This window comes from Ascidiella aspersa, chromosome 1 (genome assembly GCF_963924565.1).
Source record: "Ascidiella aspersa chromosome 1, kaAscAspe10.2, whole genome shotgun sequence".
Lineage (NCBI taxonomy): Eukaryota > Metazoa > Chordata > Ascidiacea > Phlebobranchia > Ascidiidae > Ascidiella > Ascidiella aspersa.
The window spans coordinates 4,354,296-4,376,115 of record NC_139447.1 but is presented as its reverse complement, the minus strand read 5'-3'; the positions used below and the strand labels follow the sequence as shown (position 1 = coordinate 4,376,115).

General features: G+C 38.6%; 1 protein-coding gene across 1 annotated transcript in view; it reads right to left on the bottom strand.

Moving 5' to 3' along the window:
- The window catches only part of LOC146166642 (uncharacterized), a 108,580-nt gene that overhangs the window by 7,161 nt on the left and 79,599 nt on the right, over window positions 1–21,820 (bottom strand). Inside the window, 31 exon segments of the mRNA XM_083394728.1 lie at window positions 325–438; window positions 1,121–1,705; window positions 2,287–2,400; window positions 2,968–3,219; window positions 3,569–3,883; window positions 4,314–4,454; window positions 5,014–5,135; window positions 5,637–5,806; window positions 6,373–6,517; window positions 7,185–7,357; window positions 8,403–8,555; window positions 9,193–9,449; window positions 10,048–10,189; window positions 10,722–10,813; window positions 11,405–11,521; window positions 12,181–12,310; window positions 13,111–13,243; window positions 14,130–14,220; window positions 14,561–14,732; window positions 15,139–15,240; window positions 15,694–15,836; window positions 15,966–16,007; window positions 16,407–16,526; window positions 17,019–17,144; window positions 17,595–17,723; window positions 18,079–18,201; window positions 18,615–18,737; window positions 19,386–19,511; window positions 20,074–20,196; window positions 20,614–20,736; window positions 21,174–21,299. Of these exon segments, the coding sequence (XP_083250854.1) occupies window positions 325–438; window positions 1,121–1,705; window positions 2,287–2,400; window positions 2,968–3,219; window positions 3,569–3,883; window positions 4,314–4,454; window positions 5,014–5,135; window positions 5,637–5,806; window positions 6,373–6,517; window positions 7,185–7,357; window positions 8,403–8,555; window positions 9,193–9,449; window positions 10,048–10,189; window positions 10,722–10,813; window positions 11,405–11,521; window positions 12,181–12,310; window positions 13,111–13,243; window positions 14,130–14,220; window positions 14,561–14,732; window positions 15,139–15,240; window positions 15,694–15,836; window positions 15,966–16,007; window positions 16,407–16,526; window positions 17,019–17,144; window positions 17,595–17,723; window positions 18,079–18,201; window positions 18,615–18,737; window positions 19,386–19,511; window positions 20,074–20,196; window positions 20,614–20,736; window positions 21,174–21,299 (4,824 nt within the window).

The following is a 21,820-nucleotide window of genomic DNA, read 5'->3' as shown; positions in this document are numbered from 1 at the left end:
TTTAGTATGTGAAGCCCCCTTTTGTGAAAGTCTGCTTTTGTTTAGCACAGAAACGCGGTCGCTGTATTGTTCGATAAGCGTAAAATAAGTATAAAAGCCCTGAACTACAGTGTTACCAGCAAACTTTATCTAATTTTACAAGAATACTGTGAATTGCATGTCAAGGTCTAAATAATAGAGCCAAGAACAATACAAGACTCCTTCGCAAATTTACCGGAAAATTGTTCTTTTTAGTTAAATTTAGTCTCTCGTAAAGAAACATGTGTCTACAGCAGACGGCTAAATAAAAAAAATCCAGAAAATTATATTCGTCAAACGACTTACCTTTGCCACAGTTGTCACCGCTGTATCCGCTCTTGCACTCGCACTTGTAATAACCTCCCCCGGTTTCACTACAAGTTCCACCGTTAAGACAAGGTTGGCTCGTACAAGGTCCGTCTGTAAATAAGTTAAGAAACGCCGCTTAATTGCGAGCTTACAAAAAATGTAGAAACCGAAGAGAATGAAATTTAAGTCAGTAAAACCTTTTATTTACAAATGACTTAACTTTTAGTACCTTTTTGCTAAGTTATCTCTAATACCGATAAGTGTTTTTTACCATACTTGTTAAAATTGCCAATATAAAAACAATCATATTTAACTAAAACTACGTACACTCGTTACCTAAGTTATCTCTAATACCGATAAGTGTTTTTTTACCATACTTGTTAAAATTGCCAATATAAAAACAATCATATTTAACTAAAACTACGTACACTCGTTACCTAAGTTTCCTCTAATACCGATAAGTGTTTTTTACCTTACTTGGTAAAATTTCCAATATAAAAACAATATTATCCGGAACTACGGTTAGACTAGTACCGACGAGTACCGGTATTTGTGGGTAAAGTAGCTTCTTTACAGATTCAAAAATTTCGACCAATGTATTTTAAATAATCAAACAAAAAACAGACATTTATCAATTGACTACAGGGCGGACAAAACGTTGACAAACACAGTTGCCAAGAAATATCTTGATCCTAGTGGAGTCACCGTGAAATTTACTTTTTAGTAAAGAACGCGGCCTTTGCGTCTGCTCCTATCAAAAAAATGCACCAAGTCGCAAAACTCGCTGACTCACCATTGACGCTGCAAATGATGGTAAAGAGAAGTCCAACGAACTCGTCAAGCTTGGCGAAGCTCGCCACCTCCCTGGAGTAGGTCTCCGACGGGTAGGAAGCTATCTCGTCCAGCTGGCTCTTAACCGCATTCTGTATACCAAGTGCCACAACTGTCGCCTCACCACGCAGCCTGGCAGCGGGCGCGCTCACTTGGTCATAGGATTTGCCGTCAGTCATGACCACAACAACCGACTTGACGCCGTTCCTTCGACCGTTGCGTGCCGAGAACTTGCCCGTGTCCAGCATCTTAGTGATCGCGTAGCCCGTGTGCGTGCCTCCGCTTACGTAGTCGATTCCTCTTATAGCTCTCAGCAGCTGTGTCTTGCTGTCGAAGCGATTGAGCTGCCATAAGTCGGTGAAGGTCTTGGTGAAGCGAGCTGCCGCGACTTGGACGCCGTCTGGGCCCACTGCGAAACCGTTGGCCACTTTGGCCACAAAACGGCGCATCAGATCGAAGTTGCGCGAACCGACTGAGCCGCTAGAGTCGAGAAGGAAGACAAGGTCGAGCTTGGCATTTTTCCGGCACTCTTCGACGCTGTTTGGAGCTGGAAGCAGAAAGTATAAGGTCAGTTGTATTCTGTGTAAGATCGGTTGAAACTCTTTTTTTTTCAAAGTTTTACACGCTGTGGCATTGACCATAAAGGTTGGTTCACATTAGACGCGTTTAACGTTTTACGTTACCGCCAGATGCGTCCAGTGCAAACCAACCTAAATGCTTCTAGTTCAATAATACATAAGGTAGAGCAAAAGCACAGTTTTATATATGTCCAAATTTTAACTTTTAGCTTGTAAGAATTCAGAACGCAGCAACATCATTAAGCAAGTGAATATCTCATTATGTCTGTCGCCGATTGTAAATCTAACTAAATCCGGCTTTTAACTTTTTAGCGTCTGGCACAAAACGCCATACACACAAGGCGTTGCAGCGTTAACGGCAAAATTTCCCCGCTTCTAACCGAAAGCGGTTTTGCAAAAAGTCTAATTTAGCGCCAGACGCGTCTAAAGCAGAGTGAAAGCACATTTTTCGTTGTTACGCCCAGCAAGAAACGAAGACTTCGTAAAAAAACAGTAAAACTAGATTTACGAACTGCTATGTATGGTAAGACAAGCTGCAATACTTTCTTACCGATCTCGCAGTTCTTGCCGGTGAACTTGGAGAAGCAAGCGCAAGAATATCCACCCTCGTCCAGTTGTGTGCAAGATCCGCCGTTCTGGCAAGGATCGGAGGCGCATGGATCGCCTGAATAAACACAACGTCATGAAAATCACCTCGGGCTAAGAATCACAAAACGAACCCCGCGTGTTTTTGCCGAAAGAGATGAATTTTACAATCGCACCAGTTGAAACAAATCCGAGGTTATACCCAACTTAAGTATACTTTAGGTAAAACTTTTTTTGTTACCATATGGTTTTAATAACTAGTGAGTAAATTGGATTAACATGAAAAAATGGTGCTTTAGGTTTCGTAGGTCTAGACTAGAACATAACACTCAGCACTCATTGGTACAAGTTAAGGATTTACACATTGATTTGAAAAAACTAAATATACTGACCAGAACAACTAGATGATTTTATTTTTCTAATGAATTAGAGAAAAATACGAATAATTCTAATTCTAATCTAATTTTTGAAATTTTGAAAAATTCAGTAATTTTAATTTTAATCTAATTTGGGTCAACTATCATCTAATTCTAATTCTAATATAATTTTAAAAAGCTAGAAAACCTAGTTGTTTAAGTCTGGATCTGACTACTGAGTTGTAGAAGGTAGCAATTCTACTCATAAAGGTCCAAAAAGACAGACTTACCATTGACGTAGCAGATGGCGTTAAGTATGGTGCCGACCACCGCTGGTAACTGGTCGAACTCCTGCACCATGATCGCGAATCGGGATTGAGGCGCAGATGCTATTTCCTTCAGTTGCGTGATGAGCGCGTTCTTCACTCCGAGCGCGATCACAACCGACGACTTGCGCAACTCGGCCGAAGGGGCGCTGACGTCATCGTACGACTTGCCGTCGGTTAGGATCAAGGTCACTAGGGCGGCCCCGGGTCGTCGGCCTGCGGTCGGACAAATTATTAGTTTAGTTAAAAGAAAACAAACAAAAAAAACATGAGGTTAGTTTGGGATGGTGGAGTATTCGTCACGCGATTGCAACATTTTATATTTAAAAAATGGGAAGAATTAGTCTTGGTGTGTTTTTCTTATTTGACCAATTTGTCGTTTATATACAAAAAATAAGTACTGGAACAAACCAAGTGGAACGAAATTTTTTAAATGCGTTTCTTTTTTAAACAACTTCGGGCCAAACTTTTTGTCGGAACTTTTTTCGACATCCCAATAAAGACGTTTCAATACGCACTTGTATCATCATCAGTTAAACAATATTCACTTTTTACCAAGGCTTACCTTTGGAGAGTGACAGCTTGTTGGAAGCGACGTACTCTATCGCATTGCCTGTCTTGGTGCCGCCGCCGGAATAAGATATATCGGCCACAGCCTTGAGCAGCAGCTGCTTGTCAGAGTAGCGGTCAAGGTCCCAGAGGTCCTTGACCGAGCGACTGTACGTTGTCATCGAAACCTGGAGGCCGTGAGGTCCAACTTGGAACTCCTGGACGATGGTGCCAACGAACTTCCGGACGACTGCAAAGTTCCGGTATCCGATAGAGGAGCTTGTGTCGAGGAGGACCACCAGATCCAGGACTTCGGAGCCGCGACATCCGACTGAGGAGAACGAGGAAAATAGTGTTTGAAGTAGGCTTTGGAAGATTTATTGGCTTCAGATTTTTTGTCCAACACTCTCTGATAGCGAGATTACATTATGGGAAAACTAAACCAACGTTAATTTTAGCAGGTCACGCAATATGCTTTAAAGTCGTTTCTGAAAGTACTTTTTACTCGTTTTCTGAAAGTAAGCCGTAGATCAATGCATTTGTGAACCGCGGTTACAATTTGTTTCCAGCTGTTCAAAAGGTTTGATCAACTATAGCCAGACACAGGTGCTTTCGCCGAAACCTAAAACTTTTTTGTACCATTTTTGTGCGCCAAATGTGAAAAAGGAAGCATGTTAATTGATTAAGTAAGTAGGAATAGAACAGAGTTGAATAGAGATTGGATTTCAAACAAAGGTAACGTAAGTTTATAATATTATTACCTGGTTTGATGCACGCCTGTTCTCCCATGTCGTTCTTGCCGCAGACCAGATCGGTGGGGCATGACGTCACGATGCACGTGAGCTTGTTCATTCCAATGCACTCGCATTCCTGGCTGCAGTTGGCGTTCATAAACTTGCGTCCTGCAAAAAACATAGAAAATATGTTTTTGTTTATTTTTTGGCCGTGTGTTCTGCAGTTGGGATTCATAAAATTGCGTCTTGCAAAAATAATATTTTTGGGACTGTGGAAAATGACGCCATAACCCGAGTGGAAAAAATGACAAATTGGATTCACCTATATTAAAGCCCATCTAGAGGTAGGTGTCGTTTTGGACGTTTCAAATAGTCATATCTATGTTGAAAATGGATAAAAAGTTATTCGAAACTTTCAAAATGATACCTAGTTCTGTATGGGCTTATTTTTAATACGTCATACTACAACCTCCAACCATTATGCCCCAATGATTTGCTTCTGTTGTTCGTTGTTTTTCCTCTAGGATGGATTCGTATTTACTTACCTATAGTCACTTACCTATAGTCTTAAAAAAATAATAAACAAAAGATGTGTAGGACGACATTAACTAGTTTTCACGTCATAAATATGCTAGTGGCACTATTTTGCGCTATAATCGACAACTACAAGGTATCGCAAACGTATGACGATGAGCAGAGTAAACACAGTTTTCATGTAAAAACGCACCTTTCTCCAGATAAGGTCCGTCTTGCAACTGGCATCCGCACTGAGTCGGTCTTACGCAGTCGTCCCCGTCCTTCACGTAACCTTCATTGCACACGTAATCCTCCATACTGGCCTCCTCGCAACTTAATAAATTAAAATCGTTACCAGTAAGTAATTACGTTTAAAAACCTGAGTAAAATCAGGTTCAGTAGAATAGAAATTCTATTTGAATAACGATGCCAGTTTAGGCGAAATATATATTCCTTTAGGAAATGTTTGATCCTGATTTTACTCATGTTTTTCAACTTTGAGTTTTATTTGTTGATATACGCGTCAGCGGAACAGTGATCGACAAGCAGAAACCTTCTGACAATGGTTTTGGATTCCATAAAGAACGTCCTTTTATGCATAAGTACTTGGAACTTACATATTTCGAGCAAATGTCCCATATGTTACTGTGAACAAGACATTCCAAGTCAATCGTTAAATCGACCGACATCACCAAAAATCGAAAGTTAAATTGGAACTTAAAATGTGAAAGCTCTTTTGAACAATTCGTTCAAAAGGCTTTATAAGTAATTTAGATTAACGCAATGACAAATAGTACGTAAAACTGTCCTGTGTTTCTGATAGGGCACACCAACCTTTCAGAAGCCTTGGGTTCGGCGCACGTGTTAGGGCATGGACTGGCACAGGAAGAGAAGTGGCTGTTGTCGGGTACGAAGTCGTCTGTCTGCGTGAGGCCGGTGTCTGTTCGCCAGGTACAAAGCAGAACTCCCTTCTTTAGGCATTCCTTGGCATAAGCTTCGACAGACTGCGGAAAAGAAGAAAGTTTTTCAGTTATTGTGCATTGGAGTTTTTCTTTAAAATATTTCTCGCCAAATGTTGTATGTTATTGGAGTTTCTCTTTAAAATATTTTTCGTCAAATGTTGTATGTAACTTTTCATTTTTTCAAGCTGGTTTCTGAAACAATATTGTACAAAAGCTTAGTGTGTGAATTCTTACGTTTTGGGTAAATGTTTTACGTTTTTCGGCTTTATTTTAGATCAAAATAAACGTTGCAAAAATCTCCATGTTTTTAATTAATTTTACGTGCAACTAAGCAAACATTAAAATATCGATTAAAAACCTATAATTGAAAAAAATTAACAAATCGAGGATTTACATCGCTTGAGGATTATTCGATTTTATTGAGAAAAAATATGAATACTGTACATTTATGTGTGATTATGGATACTTGCAAAAAGTGCGGAAAAGTAAAACCTGAGCATGCCAAAACAAATGTTTAAAGCATTTTTTAACATAAAGAAATTTTAACAATTCATTTTTTTTTAAATGTGGATACTTTTATGTTTAAATATGTGTGAATATTCTCATACCTCTTCAAGCACAGTCCTGTTTCCCTGGTAGACGCAAACGTCGAACACACAGCTGAGGAAGTTCTCAGCGGGGTCGACCTTGTCGTGGCAAGCAGCGAAGGGACCGTCCGGTTGCGATATTACACCACAAGCGTCGTTCTTGGAACTGTATCAAAATTTAAGAGTGATTTTGAAGGTTTTTGTTTGTCAGGTTGTTTTAATCAACACAGGCCCGACTTTGCTATAATAAGCCGTTATGAAAAACAACATTGGGGTTGAAAGCGACCTCACGACCGACTTTCTATATCGACTGATTTATCAAGCAACTTAAGTAAGGTTCGAACCCACGCCTGTAAGTTAGCGCGACCAAAGGTAAAGCACGCATAAAACCGGTGTTTTAAACGAGCCATTTTAAAGTGACATAAGTCCCAGTCAAGTTATTTGTGAAATAAAGTAAGTGCAAGTAATCATTTGTCCAAGTTAAGGCATTATTACAACAAATCATCTCCAAGTCAAACCACTAATATAATAATAAAACGACAAACCATTAAAATTGGTAAAACTCGTCCGATTATAAGCCATAATTCAACTAAAAATAGCAATAAAACAACATGTAGCAAGTCAAGTCATTGACTTCAGTTATCACAACACTGCGTAAAACACTATAAATGGGGCTATTGATTGGCATCAAATTTAATTCTCAAAATATTGCCGTTTGTACCCATATCAGTATGCTTGAAAATTATGAAATATCAGATTTGCATTTTCACTTAATACTGTCTTGATAACCAAATCTCAAGTTCCAAATGGTGACTAAATCTACGAAGACTTACTAGAAGGCATGGTCGTCTTTCGGGCACACAAAGTCGTCGCCTGGGGGCGGCAGTGTGCAGTTCCCGACTTGTTGGCTGTTGCCGAACTTGTTGACGCTCTTAGTGATTTCACCGCTGGGAAGTCGAAACTCGTTCCTGTGGTCGTCGTTGAAGTCTCCACACAAGCCGAATACCTATAAGAGAAGTACGTGTAGGCTATGATGCAAGTTTGGGCTGATCTGTGCTGCAAATACACTTGACATATCTTGTTTGTGCTTTTTTGTGTGACATCTTGTTTTTGCCGTTATAACATGGCCGAAAATATATTTTCGAGACACATTGTGTTCGTTTTAGGTTTCTATTGCTTTGCAATGCTATGTTTCAGACCGATTTTTGTCCGGAGCTTTATAGAAAAGTATACATCGTAGAATTTTAAATTTTTAGACATGGCGTAGAATGGTATGCAGGTGCGTAGAACAGGTTTTGGAGTCTGCGCCCCTAGGTGCCTTCGATTGGGGGACAAAAAAACAATAGTGTGACGTCATTGTTTTAGCTCTCTGTAGGTGTTTACTCCTATCTATGCTATTTTTGTGCTGTAAATACTTTGTAACTTGCATTAGTAAATCCTACAGTGGTGCGGGGAATATTTTGATGTTTCTTTTAGATTGATTTCAACTTGTTACAAAATACTTCTTGAGATCTTTCCAAATACAGTCAATACATATTAGGTTATCGAACCAATATAAAATAGACATGTTGGCCACATTGGGCTGCTACGGACTCCTATAGGGCTTCTAAATTTACAGCTTAAATACAATATAAGCATCAAAACTGTGTCTGTGATCAGAGGTTTTTGAAAATAATACATAGACAAAAAAATCCTTGACAGCTCAACTTTGCAACCCTGTTCATCAATGGTTCTTAACCGGGGAAGCTGCAGTTCAATATTAGCTTTTTTTAGTTGTTTTAATGGTTTCGTTTCGTGCTCATTCTGTTTTTATGAAGTCGTATGCTGTACATTAAAATTACACGTGTGTAGTTTAGTAAGTCAATAAATAGTTTATGTTTTCAATTTACCAGCTTCGATACTAATTTTCAATAGTTTCTCAGTTTTTGGACTATAAATTGTAAGTTTTTACGATCGAGTTGGGCTATGTAAGTCTGAACAACATTGTAGTTGTAAGCTGTGCACATGCAGGGGCTGGACACAAAATTGACCAAGGACAAGGAGTCACTAACCTGGGTTTTGTAAGTGCTCGAAATGGTCACCCTCACGTTGGACCTGGTTTGTTCCACTTTGAGTCCGAAGTTAGTTTGCAGCGTGTAATAACGGCCTAACTTGCGGACCGTGTAGGCCTTAGACTTGTAGCTTTTGTAGGATACGCCATTGATCTGAAAAAAATCGAGATGTTATGCAAATAAAGTAGAATTTTAAAAAAGACTGTCGCAACTGTAGAAAGTGGCGGTGTTCAAGTCAAATTTGGTCAAAAATATTTTGCGTTTGCTATTAGTAGGCTTGAAAATTCATTTTGTAAATTAACTAGTAGAAATGCGCTGTTTAGTAAAGCATGAAGGAAAAGGATCATATGCCGATTGTGGAGCAAATAGTTCGGAGTAAACAAATTAGGAAGTATGTCAGGGTATAGCTTTGGCTAAATGAATAAAAAAGGTATCAATTCTTCCCATTCGTTCATTCACCAGAAACAGCGGATCACTCATGTTGTCAAATTGAGCAAACAAACGACAGTGTACGAACAAAAATGGGCTTCAAAATATCGTATCGTTTCTTGTCGTTTCGTATCATATCGTGCAGTGTCGTATCGTATCGTATCGTATCGTATCGTATCGTATCGTATCGTATCGTATCGTATCGTACCGTACCGTATCGTATCGTATCGTATCGTATCGTATCGTATCGTATCTAATCGTATATTCAAGTTAAGCAGTTTGACCTTACGAAGCACTACTCCAAGTACCTCCCAATATATTATATAAGAGTGGATCCGGTTAGGTGGTTGAATAAAAGTACCTCTGGAAGCAGCCTTCCTTCAAACTTGACCACATCGCTGCCGTTGTTGAAGTAGATGGTTGCCGACTTGGTGTAGGTCACCCTCGGGTTGGATCGTTGCTCGTGCTCGACGATGATTTTGTACCATCTCGGGTCTTCTTGGGGCAGTCGGGTCTCGGAAAGTCGGTAGGAGCACTTGCCCATGAAGTTGTACATCTTGCGGTGCTGGTCGAAGGTGAAGTAGTGCGGGTCGCCGAATGCGCGGCAAACACCGTAGCCTAGGGAAAATGCGAGATTATAAAAAGGTCGCATGTATTCGGTCTTATAATGAGACCGCTGTGCACGGAGTTCGCATTCGAGGCAGGCACAACTGTAAACCAATGGAGAAAAAGCGAGATTTTAAAAATGTGTTCGGGCCTTATAATTAGGCCGCTGTACAAGGAGTTCGCAGCAATCTTGGCAGGTTAAGCTGTAAACAAGTGAGGCGCTTAATACTTGAATTCGCAAACCGAGTGCCAAGGTTGTTCGGCTAAAATAGATGCAACCCAGATAATTTGTGAATTTTGGTTGTTCTGTTTACGTTTGCTATGCCAAACTGCCGTGCCTAGCCAAAATACTAACAGTTTACAAAAATACTATAAAAAATAAGACATATATAAATCATCGGTTTCCATATCAATACAAAAAATCTGGGAAAATTTTGACCAAAGTTGTACTGACTAACAATAACACACATTACATAGAACTCATGATGCATGTAATGCCGTTCCGAAGGAATCATGTATTTTCAAAGTGAATATTTAAAAATGAACCAACATTGGGTATAAGTGTAAAAAAAAACTTTAGGCCAAAACATGTTTAAACAACAATGCTTACTCTCAGGTTGACAGCCAAGTGTTCCCTCCGCTCCTAGCGCGCAAACGCTTCCCGTTTCGCAATTGAAATCCTCACAGGTCATCGACCCATCGACGCAGGTGCACTTCTGGGCGCACTTTTCGGTGATGAGGGCTTCTCCAGACTAAAACGTTTGCCAGGTAGAATATTTAAGTTGTCAATTTTAAACTGCCAGCTTCTTATATCGGTACGAGTCTACGCTCTGCCTTTTTCCACAAATAAATTAATCTTATCCTTTAAACGCAAGAGAATGGTATAGTTATTTTTCATTTCGTTGAGATAAACTGACTTTTAAAGTATTGTATGTGGGGTTTTAGGGGGACTGCAATTTACCCCTGGGTATAGGAGTGTTGTGTTTGTAGGCCCACAATTGTTTTAGTTCATATTCATTACATTAAAGTCATTAACTTAAATAAACGTTGAAAACATTAATTTAAATGTTTGGTAGCCCGGCGAAACTCCTATGTAAGTTACATGGCATTACGGCTGCAGTATTACTGTTAAGAAACGATTTTTAACGAGGCAATACCAAAGGCGTCTGGCTCGCGTGTATAAAAACATTCGCTTAGAACACTAAACCAAAGCTTGCATGTCTAATAGCAATATATTGTACAATCAAACAAACAGAGGAATAGTAACGGAATAGGGCGTCTCACCTGGTAGTACTTTTCTTTGTATAAACAGCCGCACTTCTCCCGTGGAACGCAAGTGTCGCCGGACTCCACGAATCCGTCGTCACATTGACAACCTACGAAAATATTACATGAGTAAAATTAAGTCTAAACGCTGAATAACAACCACGTAAAAGAACAAGCATGGGTGCCATATAATACTACTTAAGTAAGGTTTGAAAAAATGTAAGAAGCCCCTGTTTGGTTGCCCACGCGTTTGTTCGAAAGTATCCCAAAAGGTAAAACTTGGGTTGAAAGTTGGCCATTAAATATGCACTTTAGAAGGCTATTACTCAGGGCCAGATTAGGGGTACTGTAGGTCTAAGGCTGTTTACTAGAGAAGGGCCTAATTTTGCAAACCAAGGTACAAAAATATTAAAAATACATACATGAAAAATAAAATTATATACTGCAGGGCCGAATTTTCCAGGGCCTAAGGCTATAGCTTTAGTAGCTAATGGGTAGTCCTGTACTGCACAGCTGCAAGGCAACAGACGAGTGGTAACAAAACTTTACATTTTAAGTGTTGCAATTTTAGCAGCCTAATGGGTAATCCTGCACTGCCATTACTTACAGTTAATTGTGTAATGTTAAACAAACACAAAAGTTTACAGACAAAAACTACTGTAGGCCTACCACTGCTGATAAACAACGAAACTTGGTATTACCTGGCACGCATTCGCGCTTGGCACAATCAACCACATCTGTATTGTTGGAGTAGGCACAAGTCTGGGGGCAAGTCGTCACACATTCGTTGTAATGCGAGTTGATCGAACACAGCATTTCTAAGCGTCGAAAGATAATTAGGTAATATAACACATTTACAGCAAACTTGGTGCTTAGGGGGAGCAAGTAAAACCAGTCTACATTTTATGCTTTAAGAGAAACATTTGGCCGTTGTTTACTAACGCAATGATTAATTGGGTGTAGGGTGCACAGAACACTTAGTGTCGGTCGCCCAGTTTTATTTTTCTAGTTGTTTACAGTAGTGATTGGACGCCTTTATAACGCCACATTTCGGGGAATGTGAATGGTTAAAAGTTTTGCAAATGATCCGACATGCAAATATACCTTAAAGTTCAAGATTGACAAGATTGGCGTTAGCCTTAGACCAGTGGTGCCCAAACTTTCATATTCCGTCGCCTATATTTTGTTTATAAAAACAGTTTGTGGCCCGCCATGTGCCGTAACCTTTTTTGTATACCCTTTAGCCCATCATCTAAATAAGATATATCAACCTGGATGATACAAATATAGCAAATCGGGCAGTTTCTCAATAAATGCATTGTTCTAACAACATCCAAGTGATTCTATTTATTTCGATGATTTTTAGATTGGAATTGATTACTCATGACAATAGCTAAATTATTTAATCAGTTATCTGACTGTACAAATCTGAAAGGAAATAATTTAATCCATGTTCAATTGATTTTTTTACACTCACCGAATCCGCACTTGCTCCTCCAATCGCAAATCGTAGCTCCGGATGCAGTGCAAGCGGCGGCATAAGAGGCAATGTTGCCAAGCAACCAGTCGGGCGACGCCTTGGAGAGGCAAGAGTCCTTGTTGCAGGCCTGCAAGACAAAGTAGTTGGCATGAAAATGAATCAAAGGAATATATAGCTGTAAAGGCGTACACTTTAACCGTAGACTTGTAGCGCATGTACGGCGCTGTCCGACGTCTAAAATGCCAAAATTTGCCAAAATTTTAAGTTAGAATGGCCTATATTTTAGCGTGTTCAAAACATATTCATTTGGTAAAATACTGTACGCTACAAGACTGATATGTTATAAATGACAAAACTGCTGTAGAACAAAATAGCTTTCTTAGGTGGCTTTATTAAAAGTAGATAGCTGTTTTAGTGTTGCTTTGCAGCGTTTACAACGAAATGTGAAGCTTTTAGTAGTTTAATTGCTTGCAAGTATTAAACTTTATTTGTATTCACCTGGGATAGGGGATGTGGACCTGCTTACCAGTCATGTACGAGATTATGCATAATATTAGCCATGATTCATGAACAGACAAGGGCAAACTACAGTCTATGGGTAGAATCTGGCCCGCCAAGCAGTATAATCCATCCCGCGGCTCATTTTCAATAAAACTCTTTTAGGCAAAACAGGCATTAGATTTGTTTTCTTGATTTCAAAATATTTTATTGAATACATTACTACATTTCTTACAATTAGGATTTCAATCCCTTAATTGCTTATATTAGGCACTAATAAAAACTAATAAAATAACTAAAGGCAATTGAAATGTAACCGTTTCGCCACTTCTACTTGAAACTTATTATTTAATTGTACTAAGACACCATTTATCAGTAATGCTACAACTGATTTTAACAGTATTAAAATAACAGCGTATCGAGACTCACATCCAAGTAAACTCCCGGATCTACGGAACACGCGGAGAAGCATCCGTCTTCTTCCACAAGCATCGTGCAATCGCACTCCCCGTTCGACACTGGAGAGCTGGAGCATGTGTCGTACAAGATTGGGGCTCCACAGCTGTGTGGCGACAAATCAGTGGTAAGAAAACTTTAGATTTCCAATGTTGCAATATTACCAAACTCAGTGTTGCACAGGGACGCCGGAGAGGGGGGGCACGGGGGGGGGGGGCAAAAGTGCCCTTTTCATGAAAAATGATATATTGCTTTCACAACGTTAAATATTATGCGACGGGAGTGCTGGTGAAAAAGTGTACAATTCTTAATAAACGTTTTTTTGTATGCATAAGAAACCGCTATACCAGTAGAATTTAGGGTAAATTACAAAGGATTCGCTTGCTCTCTTGTTTAACTTAAAAATAGAAAAATTAGAAAATTCAAGTAACTTTTACTAGTCCACAGGGCCGACAGGAGTAGGGCTTGAGCTACGGAAAAATGCAAAAAAAATCGTAAAATGACATGGTTGACATTTGTTAAAACATTTTTGGTACCATTTTAAGCCAATCTAGAGGGCGTGGGCGCAAAAATTTTTCTGGGGGGTTCCCCCGGACCCCTAAATATTTCCGCTCGATACGCTCGCCTGCGGTCTATGTTGCCCTTACCAAAAAAGTCGCCCCCTTGCCCTGAAATTCGCTCAGGCGTCCCTGGTGTTGCAATATACCCAAATTCAGTGTTGCAAAAAGTAAATATAAATTTTAGAACATAGAACAATTAAACAACATTTTACATGGAAAAGCAAAATGGTAAATAGCCAACAGACAGCTCGTCCTAGTGTTTCAGCAATACCTCATACCATCAGATGTGTAAAAATCCAAGTTTGCATAAGGTATTGGTGAACGTCTGTAAACTGTGAAATGTCGATTTTATCGAATAAAATGGCTTTAATATTCATTTAAATCAAGTGCATGTAAAAAATACATGCTTTTTAATCTTCCTTATTTCCTAACCTTTGCGATGTCTTGTATTGTTCAGCAAAGGTGGTAGCGTCTTTATTCTGCAAATCGTTGCTGGAATCCTTGTCGATGTCACCACATAGACCTGAAACAAGGTTGATAGTTATACAAATAAGTTAGCTGATAACGGACCGATGATGCCAGTGTTTATAGATGGCCCCGCTGTACTTTGTTTTTAAACTGTACAAAAATGGCAAAAAAACGATGCAAAAGTGTGAAAAAAAGAAAAAAATTAGAAGGGTGGAAAAAATTGCAAAAATACCAAACGTTTTTTAAAGAACACCTTTTAACTTACAACTCTTTCGCACAGTTTTTATTACAACGCCGTTAACGCAACGTTTTCAACAAACCAAACCGGTTAAATCAACCGACACGACGCCCGTCTTCAAAGGCCTATTTCTGAACTGCGGAAAATAATCACACACCTTTTGTACAACCGAGGTACGAAGGGGGAAGTCCCACTTTGATGCTGCCGTCGCCCACCACAGAAACGATAACACCAAACTTTGTCTCCAGGCGAAGTGTGTTGCCGACAAGAGACACCTGGAAACCGTTTTGCGGCCTCACCAGAGGCAGATTGGTCGCTTCACCGTTCACCTTGAGGCAAAATACAAACAAACTTTAGTAGAACACCGAAAGCCATCGCAGATAATGAGCTGTGCGGGCTCAGAGAGGAGCGAGTCGATAAACAAACATACGCCAATGCTTGCTACATTCTGTTAGTACAAGCAACTTCACAGTTGTTAACACACATATAAACTTTAGTAGAACTCTTTTTTTTTCGTTGACCGGCAGTCGTTTTTATTGATTAAAAGATTAGGCCCAAGCAAGTCGATAACTTTTTTTATAATTTTTTTTATAATATTAGTAAGACACAAGATGAATTTAAATAGGCGAAACTTTTTAAAAACAATGCCTTAACATTGCCAACAAAGGTCTTAACATTGTATGCATCAAGGCGATTTGTTTGTTTTCGCAAAAAATAAAAAGATCACTAACACACCTTTAGATTTAGTGATTTCCTTAAGTCCAGCGTGTACCCGGCCATTCTTACTACAGCCCTTTCCAGCGTGCTTATACCGGTTCGCGGATTCGTTTTGACGATCTGAAAAATATCGTTAGAAAAGATGTTACTCAAGTTGCAGTCATACATCCCTGTAAACTGGAAGGCCTAAGCTGTAATCTCAATTCATAGTGTAAATTCAGCAATACTGGCAATAGCAAAAGTTAGAAATCACTAGTGTTATAGGTTATTTGTCTCAATTTTGTCCGTAAAACAATATTCAAGCTGTATATTGCGTTTTAGGTATTTTTATTTGAGTTATTGCTTATACTCGGAGAAGTTTTATTAGTTTAACGTTTATTTTTGTGTCAATGACTTGACTTGAAGTTGACTTGCTCTCATAATAAATTGACTCGGAATTGACTTGTTATTTTTACAAAATATTTGTCTGGGACTTTAGTAATTTCAAAATGACTTGTTTACAACGCTGGAAATCACTGTTGATTACAACGCTTTGCTATCTCTTTGTTAAAATTGTTATTTCAGTAACCCTACCTCAATGTCGATAGGTACAATTCCATCGCAGGTAGATTGAACCAGAGTGTAATTACACGAGCCAACGAAATCGTAGCTGGTTCCGTCGAAGCTCTGGAAGTGATGGTTGTTACGAAGAAGGCAGAAATAAGTCGGGTCGGCAGCTATAAAATAAGGGTATAAGGAAAGATTTTAATCGCGAAATTGTTACAGCACAGGTTACATTTTTTTTTATGAAAAAATTTATAAAAAAATAAATATAATGTAGAAAATTTAAATACAATTAATCTCACCTGGAGCAGGCGTGGTGGACATAGGAACTGTAGTGGTGATAACTGTTAGAAAAAAATTAACTCTGTTAGCATTAGCAATAAACAATAGTTGCAGGAAAGTTTTCAATAATTAAATGATTTCTTCCAAAATACAGGATTAAATGGCTGCCTGAATCGGTATTTCGTGCCAAGAATTTACTTCTATGTGCGTAAGTCTTAACTCATTAACAGATACCCAGGGCATTTCAAACTTATTCTTTTAATCTTTGATAACTCATTAGCTTAATTGGTCTTTTCCGAGTGGACTAAACTGCTTCTTGAAAACATCCGGCCCCATATATCTGTTCTTCTTTGAAGAACATTATCTCATTGCTTAAACTACCGAGTTCACAAAATATTTGACATATAAGCGCTGGCCGCTGGCATATTTGTCCACTGGGGTATAGCGGATCAGCACCTTACCTTCACAGAGCACGCCGTCGCCCTGGTAACCCTTGGCGCATGCGCAGGAATAGCTTCCCGGAGTGTTGCTGCATGTGGCGTACTTGTGGCACGGCATGGAGGTGGCGCATTCATCGATATCTGAGTAAAACAAACCGTTTGAGACGAATTGCGGGAATATGAGTTGGTTATTTTGACTTCAAACGACGAATTTATATTACCAAAAACAAATCCTCAAAACAATTGAGGTATGCGAGAGATGTGAGAGTGTATTTATTTCAAAAGGAGTTTATTGGGTAATTGACTACCATTACATATTTAAACTGTTTACCGATTTGTTTCCTGGACAAATTGGTTCATTTTAAAAATTATTTCATTCCCTGGAGCAATCTTTTTTGGAGCCAAAGCGATAACCTGGTAAAAAGGACTTTGAACGTTTCAAGTCCGACTATTTTGCTTGTTCGATGATAGAAATGACGTCATTTGGTGTCGGATACGATCGCGATACTTGAACAAAATCGGTATGTGTAACGAAATAAAATATCAAGTATAGGAAAATCCTATGTTGAATTTTTGAATATCTACCTCGTTACTTGTATAGCTTTAGAGGTGGTAAACCACGGTAATTTTTACCTTTGCAAGTCACACCATCTCCAGTATAACCAGCAACGCAGTCGCAACTGAAGCTACCCTCGCTATTGGTGCAGTTCGAGTTGGTTCCGCAGTTGTTCTTCATAGAGTCCAGACATTCGTCGACATCTAACGAAAATCAATTGCTCGATACAAAACTCAAGATCGATTGTTTAGTGCGGTAAAATGGCATAAGCATAAGCACTTGCCGAAACGTATGCAAACAAAAGAATGAAACTTTTATGTGTTATATGGGCCACTCTCTTTCTACTGAAGATTATGAACAGATCCGATTGTTCAGTGTTACACGGAATTGTTTTACTTCCATTGAATTTCTGTCTTCCCAACAGCTTTATTCCCTATATTTCCGGTCACTGCATCTTATATTAGTTAAATTTCGTTTCTTAATTTTCTTCTGCTGACAAAAGGTTTTAGAGATAAATACATCTCCCGGTTAAGCTAAGCTAATTGAAAAAAAAACGTTTCTTGGCTCTGGTTTATTTAATCAAACGTTTCAGCAATTTAAAACTCGGGCAAATCCCACCAGACAAAGGTAAAAGTCCATCGCCATTTGCATACCTTTACAGACTTCGCCGTAACCGGTAAAGCCTTTGACGCAGTCACATCTGTAACCTCCTTTGGTGTTCACACATGTGGTCGTCGGCTTTGGGCAATCGTCCAGAATTGGGTCAACACATTCGTCAATATCTGGATAAAGGCGAAAAACAATTCAGCAAATCATAACAGGACTTTGTGGATAGCTAATTCTAGCGAGTATTAGTTTAAGTAGGGTTTTAGTAAACTTGGTTTAAGTTTTCAGACAAATGTATTTGTTGACCTGTCTTTTTTACCTTTTTGATTTAAAAAGGTGTTTTATTTGCGTCATTTCGACTATAGTGTTTCACGTCTGGATTCCGAGTCACTGCAGCGAAAATAAAATTGGTCGTATAGCGATTTCATCGTCCCTAATAAAGTTGTTGTGACACCGTATAGGTTTTCACCAGTTATTACAAATGTACGGCAAGGTTTGTACATTTGTGTACAGCCTCCCAGTAACTCTTACCTTCACACGTGAATCCGTCGCCCGAGAAACCCTCTGCGCATGCGCACAGAAAGCTGCCGACAGTGTTGTTGCAATCCGCGTTCGCGTTGCAAGATGGCGTCGTTGCGCTACACTCATCAACATCTGGAGTAAAAATTACCAAATTTAACGACAACAAAAGAATACCAATTTCAACATTTAAAATTTGCACAATTTTTTTGCTCTGACGTTTGCAAGCCACACAACTGCAAGGATTAACAATCGCGGGCCGGTACAAACTTTGTGTCCAACTTTGATAACTTGATTATAGTTGTGAGTTTTGTGATAATCTCCTTCAGCTTAAAATTTTATCAAAAAACGATAAAACTTGCATGGATCATACGCTGATATTTGCAATACAGTATAGCTTCGGCCTTATTTTAGACTATTTTTCTTACTTTTTTAGTTACTATAGTTGCTTTTGAAAGAAATGCTGATCTATGGCTAATGGTTCCCATGGTATTTTCAATATAACGCATATCCAAGTGCACTAAGTAAATATGCAAGTAACACAGTACCTTGGCAGACGTCGCCGTTTAGCTCGAACCCGGGTTTGCACACGCACTCGTAGCTGTCCTCAGTGTTTCGGCAAGCTCTGTCGACCGGACAGTTGTAGTTGCCAGTTCCGCAGAAGTCGTTGGCTGGAGAAGCAAAGTTAAACCTTAACTGCTTTTTACCGCTTTTACACTTTAGGTAGAAGAATATCAAAGCCCATACTGAAGTATATTGTATAATTTTAAACGTTTCGAATAACTCTGTATTAATTTTTAACGTCAAATTAATTCAAATGAATAAAGAGTTATTCGAAACGTTTGAAATGATACCTCTTTCTGTACGGACTTTATTATTCTTATTACTTTCAACTACAACCTGCGACAATTATGCTCCAAATTTATTGGATGTTAAAATGAATAAGTAATTGACATTCGAAACGTTCAAAATGATACCTACTTTTGTATGGACTTCGATATATTACTATTACGACTTTAGGTATAGATTTGGTTTTAGGACTTTGATTTTCTTTTAAATATATTAACCAAACTTTTGAAACCTTTTTTTAAAAACTGTTATATAATTTTGTTTGGTCCTTTATTCACTTTCCACATCTTTTATATGCTACCTAAGTGGGCTTGGATATAATAATTCTTCGTCTAAATTAACTTAGAACACGGTAGTATCAAATTGCCCGAAGATAATAAACGCACATGTAGATGTATACATAATATAGCCATTTATAAATATCTCTACACATCCGTCGGCATTTTTCCTGTTATAGCCTATGCACTTACAAACGCAGTTCTTTCCGTCGCCGATGTATCCACTCAAACACTGACAAGTAAAGCTTCCCTTGGTGTTGGTGCATTTCGATAGCCCAGGTGCACAGTCGTCACTTCCGAGCACGCATTCGTCCACGTCTGAAAGGCAAACATAAAAATACCACTTATTTTAAATAACACACTAAAGGCCCTAGAGATTTATTAAAATAAAAGAAACCGTTAATTTTAATATGAACTTACTGTAGGTTCTTGGCTGGTTGGGTTCACAGAGTTTTCACGTAGGTTTATAAAATATGTAAGTGATTATTTTATGTTTTGTTGCATATTGCCACCACTTTTATATATAGCGTGAAATAATAAACTAGATTCTGGTGCTTCCGTGCTTTCGTGTAACCGCAGCCTTATGCAAATCATAGTATACACAACTGTTGAACAGGGTTAAATAATGAAGAAAACACTTGAGGTTACTTTGAGGTTAATACTGATAAAAATACTTCAGCTCGCATTAACTTAAATTGATACAAGCTCGTATCGAAACGTCTTCATCAAGATAATGTTAATCTACTCGACATTTTCGGCTTTGCAATTCATTGTTAAGCTACTTGGGGTTATGTTCTGTATATTTTATTACATGGACGTCGGAAATGTTGTAAACGTAAGCTGGACTTATTAAAACAATCCAAAATGACTTCAGCCTTACCTTGGCAAGTTGAACCAGCAAGCGTGTAGCCTGCCAAGCACGAGCACTCGTAACTTCCCACGCTGTTCACGCATTCAGAGTTCTCGAAGCAAATGCCAGGATTCAAGGAACACTCGTCAATATCTGGGCGAGAAAGAAGAATAAGTCTCCAAACCACAACTATACTTAAAAAAACGACTGTCTAATCATTCACCTATGAGAGGCAAAAATAAAAATAAATTGCAAAACAAACGCGAACTATAGCACTTAAAATCGTAATTGTTCATAATTTTTTTTTGTTGATTTGAAGCAGTGCTTCTAAAAATGGGGCTTGTGGGCCCATTGGGTCCATTACATAGTTTCAGGGGCTGCCAAGTAGAAGTTATGGTCTAAAAAAATTAAGAAAATATTTTATACTAGAAGATGTAGACGTCTGACAACCCCTTACATGGGACAAGTCTTAATCAACTATATTCTTAACTGCCTAATGGATAAAAACGGATGATTCTCAATTGTCAAGATTTCGTGTTTTCCAACACGCGTGTCGTAAAGCGCACTAACCTTTACAAGCGTTGTTCCCCCCGGTGTACCCTGTTGTGCAATCGCACGCGAAGCTTCCTGGAGTGTTCCGGCAGATTGAGTTGTCCGAGCAGCTCGAACCAACCAAACCACACTCGTCGATATCTGGAGACGACAAAGGTTGGGAACTTTACGCTTAAGGAAACGTATAGATGTGACCTTCGTATTTACGATTGCCTCCTCAGGATCGATTGCCAAATTTTAGGCCCCATAGACCCAACATATATAACTAAACAAGGTTATGCAACACGTAAGATAGATAAGTGTTTTCTTTAATATTATTGAGAAATTTATCTTATATCTTTTATGTATATTTATGTATATCTATATTCTTCAATAAAATTAATGTTGCTTTTATGGGGATTGGCTCCTCAATATCTAAGCAGAACTATGCACTTTGTAAAAAACACACAAAAGAAAAGCTCTTCGTTCCAAAAAACAAATTCGTCCATACTCAGCCATTCGAAATGTTCACATGCAATGAGTTTGCAGAAATTGATAACTCCTTAATTTTTTACTGGTACGACCCCTTTTTTATTTACCTGTACAAACTCCCTTAGCGTCTCCAGTGTAGCCAGTTTTGCACGAGCAGGTGTAAGACCCGATGTTGTTGATGCACACGGAGTTGGAGCCACAATCATCAGTACTTTGCTCGCACTCGTCAATATCTGTTGTGAAAAGATCGCCCATGTCACCAAATAACCTACCGAGGTTTAGTACTATCAACGTATACTATTTACAGCGGTATATTATATATATATATAGGCCACATGGACCCGGCCACCCACGGGAGTGTAATATGTGTTACTTACGAAGGTTAAAAATATTGTACATTATAATCATTGATAAATTTATCAGAATAAAAATAGTGACAAATAAAATATTACTTATTAATTAGTGTTTCTCAATCGCTTTGATTTGTTCTTTGTCATACACGAATTGCATTTGATTTTATTAATGTTTCTTGCGCGTACTTGTGGGCGTTTACGACACACTAACAAATGTACAAAGATCGAAGGCGCTTGAATTTTTTTTTTCAATTTTAGTGAGTTGCAAATGGAATAACATTGATTTATATATAAATTTCTATTGATATAAAGTCGCATGTGCTGATATTAATATCATATAGGTACTTAAGTTAAATTATGTGTTTATATAATCATTAGTTAATTTCCCCTGCCCTTGGAAA